This window comes from Oncorhynchus clarkii, chromosome 28 (assembly GCF_045791955.1).
Source record: "Oncorhynchus clarkii lewisi isolate Uvic-CL-2024 chromosome 28, UVic_Ocla_1.0, whole genome shotgun sequence".
Lineage (NCBI taxonomy): Eukaryota > Metazoa > Chordata > Actinopteri > Salmoniformes > Salmonidae > Oncorhynchus > Oncorhynchus clarkii.
The window spans coordinates 20,279,532-20,293,601 of record NC_092174.1 but is presented as its reverse complement, the minus strand read 5'-3'; the positions used below and the strand labels follow the sequence as shown (position 1 = coordinate 20,293,601).

The 14,070-nt window shown below is 39.3% G+C and overlaps 1 protein-coding gene across 1 annotated transcript in view; it reads left to right on the top strand.

Moving 5' to 3' along the window:
* LOC139387064 (BMP/retinoic acid-inducible neural-specific protein 3-like) overlaps positions 1–9,014 on the top strand; it is a 64,194-nt gene extending 55,180 nt beyond the window's left edge. The window contains exons 6-7 of the mRNA XM_071133047.1: positions 6,189–6,411; positions 7,895–9,014. Of these exons, the coding sequence (XP_070989148.1) occupies positions 6,189–6,411; positions 7,895–9,014 (1,343 nt within the window). The remainder of the gene's footprint in view (positions 1–6,188; positions 6,412–7,894) is intronic.
* The last annotated feature ends 5,056 nt before the right edge of the window (positions 9,015–14,070 follow it).

Here is a 14,070-nt window from a genome sequence, read left to right as displayed (position 1 = left end):
TAAAATAGATCCGTTTAAATGATGCACTAACTGTAATTGGGAGCATAGTTAAATCCAATCTGTCTTCATCTAACTAGGCCATCTGAGTTCCTTTATACAAACAACCTTGATAATGCCCAAGGTTAATACATTTTATTATCCAGAACCATCAAATACAAAACATTTTTTTTGTAATGTATGAGAATTCTAATGAATACATACCATAACATAACACACTAAATGGAGGGTCACAGATTTACATACAGAATAGTACAAGCTACTCTGAGACCAGAATGACTGTACACTGTTTCATTCCAACTGTTGGTGTAACATACCGGAGCGTACTGCTTTCATGCTGTAGGAGCAAAGAAACAGTATATTCTTGATACGCTCCCTTGGTCAGGTTAGAGAAACTGGTGCCCAGCTACAAGAACTGGGCTACTGTAGATCCAATATATGACTCAGCTCAACAAAATCTCCTCAGAAATGTACCCAAAGCATCGGCTTTGGTAGATGGACAGCAGGCGATATCTATGGCACGTAAAGTACATATTTTGAGGGCAGTATCTCTCTCACAATGTATTGCTCACAAAGTATAAAAATCATTATTTTCAGGCAAGTATTCTGAGAAATACAGTGAGTTCCAAAAGTATTGGGACACATGTTTTATTGGTTTAGGTATGTGCTCCAGCACTTTGGATTTGAAATAATACAATGACTATGAGTTTAAGCGCAGACTGTCAGCTTTAATTTGAGGATATTTTCATCCATATCAGGTGAACCGTTTTGAAATTACATCACTTTTTGTACATATTCCCTCCAATTTAGGGGACCAAAAGAATTGGGACAAATTCACATGAATATGTATTGAAGTATTTGGTCCCATATTCATAGCACGCAACTACTACATCAAGCTTGTTAATCTACACATTTGTTGAATGCATTTGCTGTTTGTTTTTGTTGTGTTTCAGATTATTTTGTGCCCAGTGGAAACAAATGGGAAATAATGTATTGTGTCATTTTGGAGTCAATTTGATTGTAAATAAGAATGGAATATGCTTCTAAAGACTTCTACATTAATGTGGATGCTACCATGGTTCTGGATAATCCTGAATTAAGCGTGAATAATAATGAGTGAGAAAGTTAGACACACAAATATCATATCCCCAGGACATGCAAATCTCTCACCATTACATTAACAGGGGAGGTTAGCAATTTGGGGGGTATGATATTTGTGCTTTTGGAGCTCACTGCAGCTGCTTGGCAAACCCTGAATGATTGAACCCCTCATGTTCACTCAATCTATTATTCAGGTCTGATTTCACCGCATGACTGGGGAAAATATTACATCTTAAAACAGCCATGCTAAATAACTGGTGGGCTTACTAAAGCTTCTAGTGTTACCTTCTCTGTTGTCAAATTTGACCTGGCAAGAGTAATTTAATACCTTTTCATGCCTATGCATAATACACAAAAGGAGTTTGATATTTTTCTTGGCAACAACAAAAAGACAGTTTCCGAACATGGCCAAATGTATAGGTTTCTAAACTCACGTGTACAGTATATCAATATCAAAGGAAACAGTTATCAAGCATCTGTAGATATTTCCTTAGAAATCATAAGGCCATCTTGAGGATGTGACATTCCATCTTGCTGCACACGTTAGCTTTTAAGCTGGAATTCTTAAATGGTGAAACTGCCACATCTTTTTGCCATATCACAACAAAGATGTTTCTGTAAACAACAAACACAGCAGCATATGTACTGCACTTCTTTTTTACCTTGATGCGTGACACTCCCCACCTTAAATACTGAATTATCTGAGCTTTTTAGATCAAGAGCTGGAGTCGGTGTCAGGTTTTTATGTTTCAGCACTGTGAGAAAGACCCAGCGTTCGGAGTTTACTGTGAGGAGGCAACAAAGCAGAACTGATTTTTATTTTCCACCGTGAGGCTTTTATTAGCAAAAGTGAGGATATAGTCAGCAAAATGTACAACTATTTACAAACATAATAAACTGTATCAAATAGAGCTCTTCAAACCAAACCCAGGCTACAATAACACCTGAAACCTCAGCAGCATGCCAACCTGTTCCCTGTCCCGCAAATGAAGGAATGACAGGGTTTAAATACCAATACCTATGATGCAACCAATGAGAACAAGCCAACTAACATTATGATCAATTAACATTCAGCAGCATAAAATAACATCTAAACATCTTCAGATGATACACTCACGAATAACCTTGAGCACACATATCAATTACAGTGCAACCATTCTTTTAGCATGAATACAATCTGGGATAAGAACATGTACGTCCACCCGGGATAAGACATTTCCGCTATACCCATGCACTGAATAAACCATGCGCACTTGAACGCACCCCATCGCCTGTCAATTCTCTGGAAATGAACAGATAACCCTCTACGAACAACAAGGTAACCATTTACCAAAAGGACATCGCTAGCCCCACATTACACACAAACAATTCATTAATGCATGTGTTTATCATGAACCATTAACCGTTTGCAATTTTGGATTATTGATAAAAGCACGTCTTTAGATTCTGTGACTAATATCATAGGACGATCGTCACAAACACCAACCTTGGAAAGAGGAATCGTTGTAGTAGTGGAGATTGATCTTCTTTAAGAGTTTGTGAAACCTTAGAGCACGGCAGTGGTGTTTGTCCATACTAAAATCACCCACCAGAGTTCAATAAGCAGAAATCTGATAGCATTGCTTTCCCAACTGTGTGTGCAAAGGCCAAATATATTTATTGTTCAGGCTTTACCAGCACTGACAGAAAGTGAGGTGCATTTCTCATATGAACAATGTTCATACATATGTTCAAGACAAAATATTGATTTCTTGAAGAAAGGCTCTTGAAAATAAATTTAAACCACAGTATTCCTTGAGCCTAGGTGAAATACTTGTTTATCTGATGGAAAAGCTGCAAGCCTCACATTAAGAAAGTGAATGGCTGTTTAGACAGCATTATGTTACGTTGTGAGTTACCCAACAGAGAGAGAATTATAAGCCATTTACAAGGCAATAGAGCTCAACTATCAATGCATACCAGAACCTGTCATTGGGTAAGACTATACAGTATGTGTTGCTTTCTCCGACTGTCAAATCAAACACAGTGCTTCTGCTCATCATTATTTGGCTGTGGCCTGGGAGTAATACATGTTTGATCTATCAGGGCAGGCAGGGGTCAATAATCCAGAATAGTGGGGTAAGATACAAAAACGTCAGGCAGTCACAGGGTCAGGGCAGGCAGAACGGTCAAAACAGGAAGGACTAGAAAACAGGAACAAGAAACAGGCAGGAGCAGGGAAACAAACGCTTGTAGGTTTTACGAACACAACGAAATGGCAACAGACAAACAGAGAACACAGGTATAAATACACAGTGGGAAGATGGGCGACACTTGGAGTGGGGTGGAGACAAGCACAAGACAGGTGAAACAGATCAGTGTGTGACAGTATAGTGTCTTAGCTTACACATTTTACAGTTTATCTCAAGTGGTACGATCTCATTCTGAAGGGATTTCTTAATTAATGTTTAGAAAATTGGAGTCCTTAAGGGATTAGAGTAATCTCTAAACAAAAGCATCTATTAAGATATTAACGTAACGTTAATTAGTCCAGTTGCATATCACATTATATGCCACTAGAAAGCCAAGTGTCCATCAACTATGCACATGATGATGTCTTTCCAATCCGATACAGATTGCATTTTCCATGCTCAGTCTGAGCGCAACAAGATCCCCCTAAATATGTAATATTTCAGAATCTGATATTTCAGAATCTGATTCGGGGGGAAAGGGAAAAGGTTTTTCTTAGTCCTATCTCTGGAATATAAAGTGTTGAAAAATGCCATAGAAGAATTGGAACCTTGTTCATAAAGAGCTAACATCAATTGCAGTAGTTCCTACAGATAGTTTACCATTCCCGACAAGTTTTACCTTGTGACAAGTGCAGACTTTATGTCATTGTACCATATAGTGAGTGCATTCTAACTATAATGTCAAATATGGTGGAAGCACTGTATAGTAGTTGCCGTCAAAGTGCCACAAGCAACCATTTGATGTCTTTGCGATGATGGCTTGACAGCCATGTCTCACTGTGTTTTCCACTTGAAGTATTCCAGTAGGAGTAGAATACACATGGAAAGAAAAAAGAAGACATGTGTTTGAAGGAAGGATGGTAAACTTAGATCTCTTTAGCAATATGTTTATAACTTCTTCAATCAAAGAAATGGAAGAGTTGTGGGGAAGCCAAGGGGGATTCCTTAAAGATTCAACCCTGACAGGTGCAGTATTCAGAAACAACGTGACTTATTTTATTTACTAAGCTTAATCCATTGAGAAATGGGAAGATATCTCACTGTACTCCAGGCAGACGACATCTGCTCTGTAATTCTGACATGTATTGCAACATACAACTCAAAGACACAAGCTTTATGGCAGAGCAATGTCCTCTATTAAAATAATGTCTTCACCCTCCCTAATATAAAATGATAGTTGCAGCACTGCCATGCAAAACCATGATTCAAAATACTTGTTTTTGAGCTAAATGAACAAGCTGAGGCAGCCATCAGTTTCCTGTCCATTCTCTTTATGGTCATATGAATCACTAATACGCCCAACAGAATGAGAATGGGCAGTGTCCATTATGGAATAGAACCTCATCCCTTTATCTGACACATTTCGAAAGGCCGATATTGTCCATCAATTTGAACATAAAGTCATAAATGCCAGAAAAGGGGAATAGACTGACAAATTCATTTTGTGTGCTGTGAATCCTAATGATCATTCAAACGGCCTGGGTTATACAGTGCATGTGGAGGGAAGCAGAGGAATTGATCACTCCAGTTATTGGTCAGGCAGAGACTCAATGGCTGCATCCCAAATGGCACCCTATTCCCGTCCTCATGCTCCCTGTTAAAAAGTAGTACACTACTGTATAAAGGGAATAGGGTGCCATTTGGGATGCATCCAATGTTTCACTTCTGTATGTGGGTGAGCCTGACAAGCAGCAAGCTATAGGGTAGCAAAGTGAAAGATGCGGTTCTTATTCTATGATATTACCACTGGATAGCCTTGGCTTTTCCAGTGGTTGGTTAGAATGCATAAGTACATGCTAAGAAGATGTGTTATTTGATGTGGGTATAATGTAGTGTCTAACCACATATGAAATCAGCAAGTACAGTGCCTTCTTGTGTCAGATTAAAGTAGGTAACCATAAGGGCATAACATCTCTGATTGCCTTGTAGCTGATAAGTAAGTAAGGCAGTTATATACTGACCACTGCTTATTCTGTTTTCCAAAAAAAGGGACGTAGTGTTTGTCAGAGCACCAAAGTGCACCATAACTGCATGTGATAATATGCCGACAACCGAGTCATCTGGTAAGGTTTTTTCACTAGCAGTTCCTCTGGTGTAATGCCCATGTCAATAAATAATTACGCAGGATATCTATCGAGATAGAAAGCAATTAAATAATTGACTACTACCATTAACAAACAAAGCATTTAACACTGAACACACTAAGGGATCCATCAATCCAAATACATATTGCTACATCACATGCATTTCAAATTGATAGTATGAATAGATGTGACACCGTGAGCCTGGTGTGTAAAACAATTGAGCCGTTGAATGTGCTAAACTAACACCGTAATGCCAAAGCTAATGTTATCAAACTAATTTGGTGTTGGCTCTGGGAGCCCGAGGTAGTTCACTCAGGATCATTGAGCACTGTAATGTCCTGAGCCCGCCAGTGCACTGCAATTTACTCACTTGCATTATGCCAAAAGTAGCACATGTGATAATAGAAGCTCCAGCCCCCATAACAATTGCAGGTCTCACCCAGTTGGGCTTTGTAAAAAAAAGTGTCTTCATTGCAGTGATTTGATAGGATACCTCATGTCAGCTGCATGGGTAGACAACTTTCCTACAGCATAAGTAGGAAGTCTCTGCATAGTTTAAATTAGCACAGTGTCCCAAGAATATAAATACCAGGAGCTGTCCATGGTAGATTTAGGGATATGGACCATAATTGCACAATAAAAGGTACCATCCATAATTAAAATACCTTGTATTTAAAAAAAATATGTAATGTATTGATGGATATATGAAATGATTGACTTTGTGTTAAATAAAACGCTAATCTTATTTTCTTGTGATTGTTTCTCAATTTCTTAGACGAATTCAAGGCCTTCATGAAAAAACTACCAACAGACCGTTTTTTAAACACATCCTCGGTATTCAAGTTTTGGGCAGCAGATGCAGCTCTCCAGAGGCGCTACATCCAATTGGAGAGCAGCACCAATTTGATTATTGGGAAAGCCCAGAAGATTGTGAGGAAACTCTTCTCTCTGAGCAAGCGATGTCCCAAACTGCCAAGGATCAGCCTCCCAAGAGAAAGGTATAATAATGGGAACATTACATGCTCTCAAATCATTCCACAAATAGATTATAATATCTGCCACATCAGAGATGAAAACGTCTTTATATTGGCTTTTGAACATCTTACACCTACTTTAAATTACGTTAATTATTACATAGAACCACTTACAACCACTTCATGGCATTTTATCACCACTTTTTGTCCTCTTTTATATCAAGTAATTTGACCAAGCAAAGTTATTTTATTTGGGTCAGGTCTTAATACTATTCCCTATAGTTAAAATAGTACACCCTTAATCACATATACATGGCTGAGTTGTCTGTCAATTTAGAGGCAATTTGGTATCTGATGCTGTGTGAAAACCAGGCCATGCATCTGAAATGAAATAGGGACAGAGCTGTTTAGTGTCTCCACCCTGATTGAAGGGGTCTGGGTGATGTGAGGTCTGCGGTGGCATGTCTGTAATCAAGTGCTCTTAGAGACAACAGGTTGGTGTGAACCACTTGCTCACTGAACACCCACATTTCTGTGACAAGCACTACCTCTGGCTGTCATTCACTCATTAAACTCTGTTCAAACAAATAACAACAATCTATTCAGCTCAGCTGAGCCAGAAGATTTCTACATCATCATCATCATCATCCTGTGCTATATAATCCCTCATTTTGGAATGCGGAAAGGAATAAGTTGCATATTTCAGCTTTACGTAGTGCAATTCCCAATACAGAACCGGTTGAGGAAAACTTGTCTTTGCAGAAGCAACTCCAGCATAGAGCTTTGTAGAAAGTTACAGCAAAGTACTCAATTGTTAATTTATTTACAATATTTGAGTTTTTTTCCCTCAAATGTGGTTGCACCAAAAATATCTCATCCTACCAATGCTTGTACATAATTCATGAACACAGACTTAAGCTCAAATTCACTTTATAGTGAACATTAAGAATAGCACGTAAAATCTAATAAAATCAAAGAACACATTAGCTATGACATATTAGTACTTCAAAGAACAATCCTTCATAAGTATGTTGTGCCAGTTCTGGAACATGCTATGCATAACTCTGGAAGACACCTATCCTCCAGAGTAAACTGAACAGGTGGAAGAAGGATCTTCTGCGTAGGGTTCTTGGTATTCTTCTGAATCCCTAAGACGGATGCCCACATCAATCATTATTTGGCACTCACTAAATGGGATGATGTTAAGTGAAAGTTAAAACATCGTCTTCACTTATGTCTTTTATGCACTCTTCCTCTGTCCTTTCTAAAGGCTACAATAGTGTTAGTCAAAAGAAAGTAATTGGATTAATGAATGAATACATTTATTGATGAAGAGCACTTATAAAGCTTTTTAAGTAAAGATGATTCCAAAGTCAAATTATTAATTAATCTTAATAACAAATGTGACTTCTGATGTTTGCGGAGAACACATTACGCAAATGTCTCTTTTCTTGTTTCACGAATTAGCTTATTTTATTTACCTAATATTGTGCTCTTTTCTCTTTAGGACACCAGGATTTTGGCTGAACAGGGCCCAGTCACTCCTGTACTGCAATGAGCATGGAGTCCTGGGCACGTTTTCAGAGGAGGTGCAGAGCTGCACCTGCACTGCAGAGCACAGTAGTGCCTGCCAGGGGACAGTGCCCTGTGAGGTCGGAGAAGGGTCATCCTGCCTCTCATGTGCCCCAGACAACATCACACGCTGTGGCTCCTGCCACCTTGGCAACATCCTGCACCTGGGCTCATGTCGGCCCAACATAGCAAACTCTCTGGACCACTACCTGAACATTGACTTTGACATGCCAGATGCAGAGTTCAAGTACCTGCTCCAGCGGCTGGACAGTCGCATGGAAGTCCATGCCATCTACATCAGCAATGACGTGCGTCTAGGCAGCTGGTTCAACCCAGCCTGGAGGAAACGCATGCTCCTCACTCTAAAGAGCAACAAAAACAAATCCAACCTCATTCATATGCTAATGGGTATCTCATTCCAGATCTGCTCTACTAAAAACAGTACCCTGGAGCCTGTGCCTGCCATCTATGTCAACCCATTTGGGGGTAGCCACTCAGAGAGTTGGTTCATGCCTGTCAACCAGCAGGACTTCCCAGACTGGGAAAGAACTAAGGTGGATGCCTCTCTGCAGTGCTACAACTGGACACTGATGCTGGGCACCAAGTGGAAGTCCTTCTTCGAGACGGTGCACATTTACCTGCGCAGCCGCATCCTGACCGATGACCCCACCGTCAACGAGACCCTTTTCTACGAACCCCTGGACCTAGATGACCACACGTCCAACCTGGGCTACATGAAGATCAACAATCTCAAGGTGTTCGGCTACAGCATGCACTTTGACCCCGAGGGCATCAAAGACCTGATTCTGCAGCTGGACTACCCTTACACGCAAGGCACCCAGGACGCAGCCTTTCATATGCTGCTGGAGATGAGAGACCGCATCAACCGGCTCTCCCCGCCTGGATTGCAGGCATTGGACCTCTTTTCATGTCTGCTCCGCCACAGGCTCAAGCTCTCCACTAGTGAGGTGGTGCGCATCCGAGACTCCCTCCAGATTTTCAACTCCAAGCTGCCCAATTCCTCGGAGGCAGAGCTGGGCCAATTGTGCAGCTAGCTCAGTCTAAATTAGAGTCCAGAGAGTGCTGTGCTGCGCTGCTGGTTACTCTTCAGTCAGTTGCCAATTTATCCATCTGGTTTGGAAACATGCACATATATTTCTCTGAGATGTCTAGAGCATTCCTATACACTGGTTGACAGAGCTCGGAGTGTGTTGGCTCTGTTGGATGTGGAGTGATGTCATGACAACAGATTTTGCTTTGCACAGATAGAGTTTTTAATATAAAGAGCAAGGAACTGAGTTTGGAAAATAATTGCTCTGGATTGTTCATATGTTGGCAGTAAGTTGAGGAAACAGAAGAGGATTTCCCTTTCTAATGCTTTTTTCTTTGGTTACAGAACGATTTCATTTAAAAGAGTCTGATGGGCTGAATGAGTTGATTATGCTTACAAAATGACACATTGGTTTCCGTACCCTGTAAGCAGTCTATGGACAAGGTTTGACAGCAATCCATGTTTTGGTTTAGTTTCCCTGGCAGTGTTTCCACATGCTAATGTTTTGGAATTTGTGGCAGAAATCCCATTCAAGTCATGGGACCGATATTAGCATTTTTCACATCCAAATCATGTCCACATTTCTTAAAGTATCTAAAGTTGAATGTAAAGCCCAACAAAGTCACTTATGAGTTTAATATGATGCACAGAAAATTCTAATATCGTTCATGACTTTGTGCCACAAATGCTAAAACATTAGCATGTGGAAACTGTGCCAGGGAAACTAAACCAAAACATGGATTGCTGTCATACCTTGTCCATAGACTGCTTACAGTGTAAGGAAACCAATGTGTCATTTTGTAATTTGGGTGAACTATCCCTTCAACGGTTTATTATGATAATCATCCCCAAAAATGTTATCCTTGCCTTTCCATTTTATCTGGCATTCAAAATCCTGTAAAATATGTATTTGTGCTTAAAAGTTGGTTGGGAAGCCCAATAGTAAATATTTATATTTATTTATTCAGCAACATTACTTTACCAAAAGAAGCTGAACATAGTGGCAAAATGAATGGTTAAAATGTCTTAAATGTTGAAATATCCTTTTGAGAGGATTTCAAAAGGTCTGTGGATACAGCTGTGTACATATTGCTCCATCTAAATCTAGATGTGGAAAGTACACATTGCTTTTTAGATAACCAAGTGCAAAGACCAAAAAAAATTTTGTAACAAAATAAAATCATGCCTTATGATGGAGAATCAATGTTCAGATAAAAAGCACATTCAGCTGAATGTTTCATTTTCAGGCTAGACCTTTTGAATATACAATTGAAGTCAGAAGTTTACATACACTTAGGTTGGAGTAATTAAAACTCATTTTTCAACCACTCCACAAATTTCTTGTTAACAAACTATAGTTTTGGCAAGTTGGTTAGGACATCTACTTTGTGCATGACACAAGTACATAATTCACTGTATCACAATTCCAGTGGGTCAGAAGTTAACATACACTAAGTTGGCTGTGCCTTTAAACAGCTTGGAAATTCCAGAAAATGATGTCATGGCTTTAGAAGCTTCTGACAGGCTAATTGACATCATTTGAGTCAATTGGAGGTATACCTGTGGATGTATTTCAAGGCCTACCTTCAAACTCAGTGTCTCTTTGCTTGACATCATCAGAAAATCAAAATAACTCAGCCAAGATGTCAGAAAAACAATTGTAGACCTCCACAAGTCTGGTTCATCCTTGTGAGCAATTTCCAAATGCCTGAAGGTACCACATTCATCTGTACAAACAATAGTACGCAAGTATAAACACCATGGGACCACGCAGTCGTCATACCACTCAGGAAGGAGACGCATTCTGTCTCCTAGAAATGAACATACTTTGGTGTGAAAAGTGTGAATCAATCCCAGAACAACAGCAATTGACCCTATGAAGATGCTGGAAGAAACAGGCACAAAAGTGTCTATATCCACAGTAAAACGAGTCCTATATCGACATAACCTGAAAGGCTGCTCAGCAAGGATGAAGCCACTGCTCCAAAACCGCCATAAAAAAGCCAGACTACGGTTTGCAACTCACATGGTGACAAAGGTCAGACTTTTTGGAGAAATGTCCTCTGGTCTGATGAAACCAAAATAGAACTGTTTGGCCATAATGACCATCGTTATGTTTGGAGGGAAAAGGGGTAGGCTTGCAAGCTGAAGAACATCATCCCAACTGTGAAGCACGGGGGTGGCAGCATCATGTTGTGGGGGTGCTTTGCTGCCGGAGGGACTGGTGCACTTCACAAAATAGATGGCATCATGAGTATGGAAATTATGTGGATATATTGAAGCAACATCAAGACATCAGTCAGGAAGTAATATCTTGGTCGCAAATGGGTCTTCCAAATGGATAATGACCCCAAGCATGCTTCCAAAGTTGTGGCAAAATGGCTTAATGACAACAAAGTCAAGGTATTGGAGCGGCCATCACAAAGCCCTGACCTCAATCCTATAGAAAAGTTGTGGCAGAACTGAAAAAGCGTGTGTGAGCAAGGAGGCCTACGAATCTGACTCAGTTACACCAGCTCTGTCAGGAGGACTGGGCCAAAATATATCCAACTTATTGTGAGAAGCTTGTGGAAGGCTACCCAAAATGTTTGACCCAAGTTAAACAATTTAAAGGCAATGCTACCAAATACTAATTGAGTGTATGTAAACTTCTGACCCACTGGGAATGTGATGAAATAAATAAAAGCTGAAAAAAATCATTCTCTCTATTATTCTGACATTTCACATTCTTAAAATAAAGTGGTGATCCTAACTGACCTAAGACAGGGAATTTTTACAGGTATTGTCAAAACTGAGTTTAAATGTAATTGACTAAGGTGTATGTAAACTTCTGAATTCAACTGTATTTTGCAAACATAACACCACATTTTTGGAATTGGCCAACTGTATTTGCATTTTAATGAGTACACCGTATTTTGGATCTTACCTGTAAATGTCAGTCACAATTCCAGTTCAAAGGTGTTTTTTTAGCTCAAACCTTTATTCATTTTTTTCACGATAGGCCTACACGTTGAAACTCAAATGAATATGTGCTGGAGGACATACATTTTTGTTGGTATAATATTACATCTGGATATGTTTGAAATATTTTACACTGATTGTGATGGTTCAACAATTTGCCGTACTGCTATGGTATCTCCATTTCATATGTTAAAGTACTATTTGGTCTTTCATTATCTACAAAACCTACCCCTTGAGTGAAAACTTACTGTCATAAATCTACTACTGGAATAGTTGTGTTTCTTGGATTTATCAATTGTACCATTTGACAAGAGTGAGCAAGGAACCTTTGGTCTTGACAAAGAAGACATATTTAAATGTCCCTCTTCACAGTACGAATCCTCTGTGTCTCTAATATATAAAGTGCAGCATTTGCAAGGTAAAAAAACAAACATTTACAAGGTTGTCACAGAGCACGGGAACCAAACACACATTGTCACATCAGATAAAACTCACTGTGCCTCTGAACAACCTGGGAAAAACCTCAGATTATTTTAATAAGATGGGAGTCACAAACACAGAGTTTATAAATAAAAGTGATTTATCTTGGTGTCATCAAGAAATCAGCACTCGCCCTTCAGCTAATCGCCAGGACAGTGGAGGAAACCCAATCAATCAAGGAGGGTCTATTATGCTGTGTAAACTATTCAAACATTCCCACAAGAAAGGGAGTTGGCTATTTTTCTCCAATGATTTATGATGTTTTGAGAGTCCAATAACTGCATTAATGTTGTGGAATTGCTGAAATAAAATGAGGTGTTGTGCTTGGATTATTTGTTGCCTGTACATGTGTAGGTCATGTAGTAAAGTCATCAATTACCATTTGAATTATGAGTTTGGGGAATTGTTAGAAATACGAATTGTCTGGAGAATAGATTATTGATAGCAGGGAAAGAGAGAGAGAGACTAGGAACAGTATCAACAACAAATACATGTACTATTGCAATTTCATTACTATGGACATTATCATATAATAGAGACATTCAACTTTCCACTCCACTGCACATCCACTTGCATATCAGTCTGAAATCTAAGCATGCAAAGGAATGCATAAACTCTCCTTGACTTGATTGGCTAGCCTCTCATTACATTATAAATAGTATTCACTGAGTACAGCAGAGGATTTCAAAGAGCATTTATTTGCTATTTTGTTTATTCCTGTTTGTTGCCTCTGACTGCCTCAGTCCGTAAGACAGTAACTGACAGTTAAGCATGGCTGGCAGCACGCGGCACTTATCATACTACCCAGATGTTCTTCTTTCTGGCTTTGTATTATTTTATGTCAATCAGTGGTGTGCATTTCTTCAATTTCTTCCCATTCGGCCAAATTGCACTTCTTTTTACATTTGCTGCACTTCATTGTTAGTGGCGGTCGTCCTTGAGCTTTTTATGGCCACCATGTACCTGGCTGGAAAGCCCTTTTCATGTGTGCTCTATCTAGTTTTCATTGGTGATAGGATGCCTGGTATGTAAATATCCCTGTGGAAATAAATGGCCTTCTGTAGTGCCAACACTATCACTTAGCAGTGGCCTGTTTGCCTGGTGTGCACGTCTTGGGACTGGTGCCAACGTCCTTAGGCCTCAGAGAGGCATGACCTCACTATTATGGTTTATTACTCTGGTTATTTGATATGTGGGGGACATCTTTCTATCTACATATAGACCGACCTTAGCTTTTCAATGGGTAATGATATGAGAGAATGGCACCACTATAAAAAGTGTAATCATTACAGTTTGATTTTAATATCTGTAGCTGAATTTATTTAATTCAATTTTGTATGTTGTCCGTATTGATTTTATCAAAATCTAACTAAAATACCTTTCAGAAGACATACACACAGATTAAAGGTAATAGTTACATGGTTAAAATATTTGAACAAGTTGTAAATTACTTACAATTATCAATGATATATTGTATCTCTGATACAACTTGAGTTATAACTTGTTCCTACATTCTACCATGTTACTACTACCTACTCCTTTATATTGTGCTGTAAAGTACATTACTTATGGGGTTGATGCCAAAAGCTTTCCGAGAGCCATTCAAGAAATAAGCAACA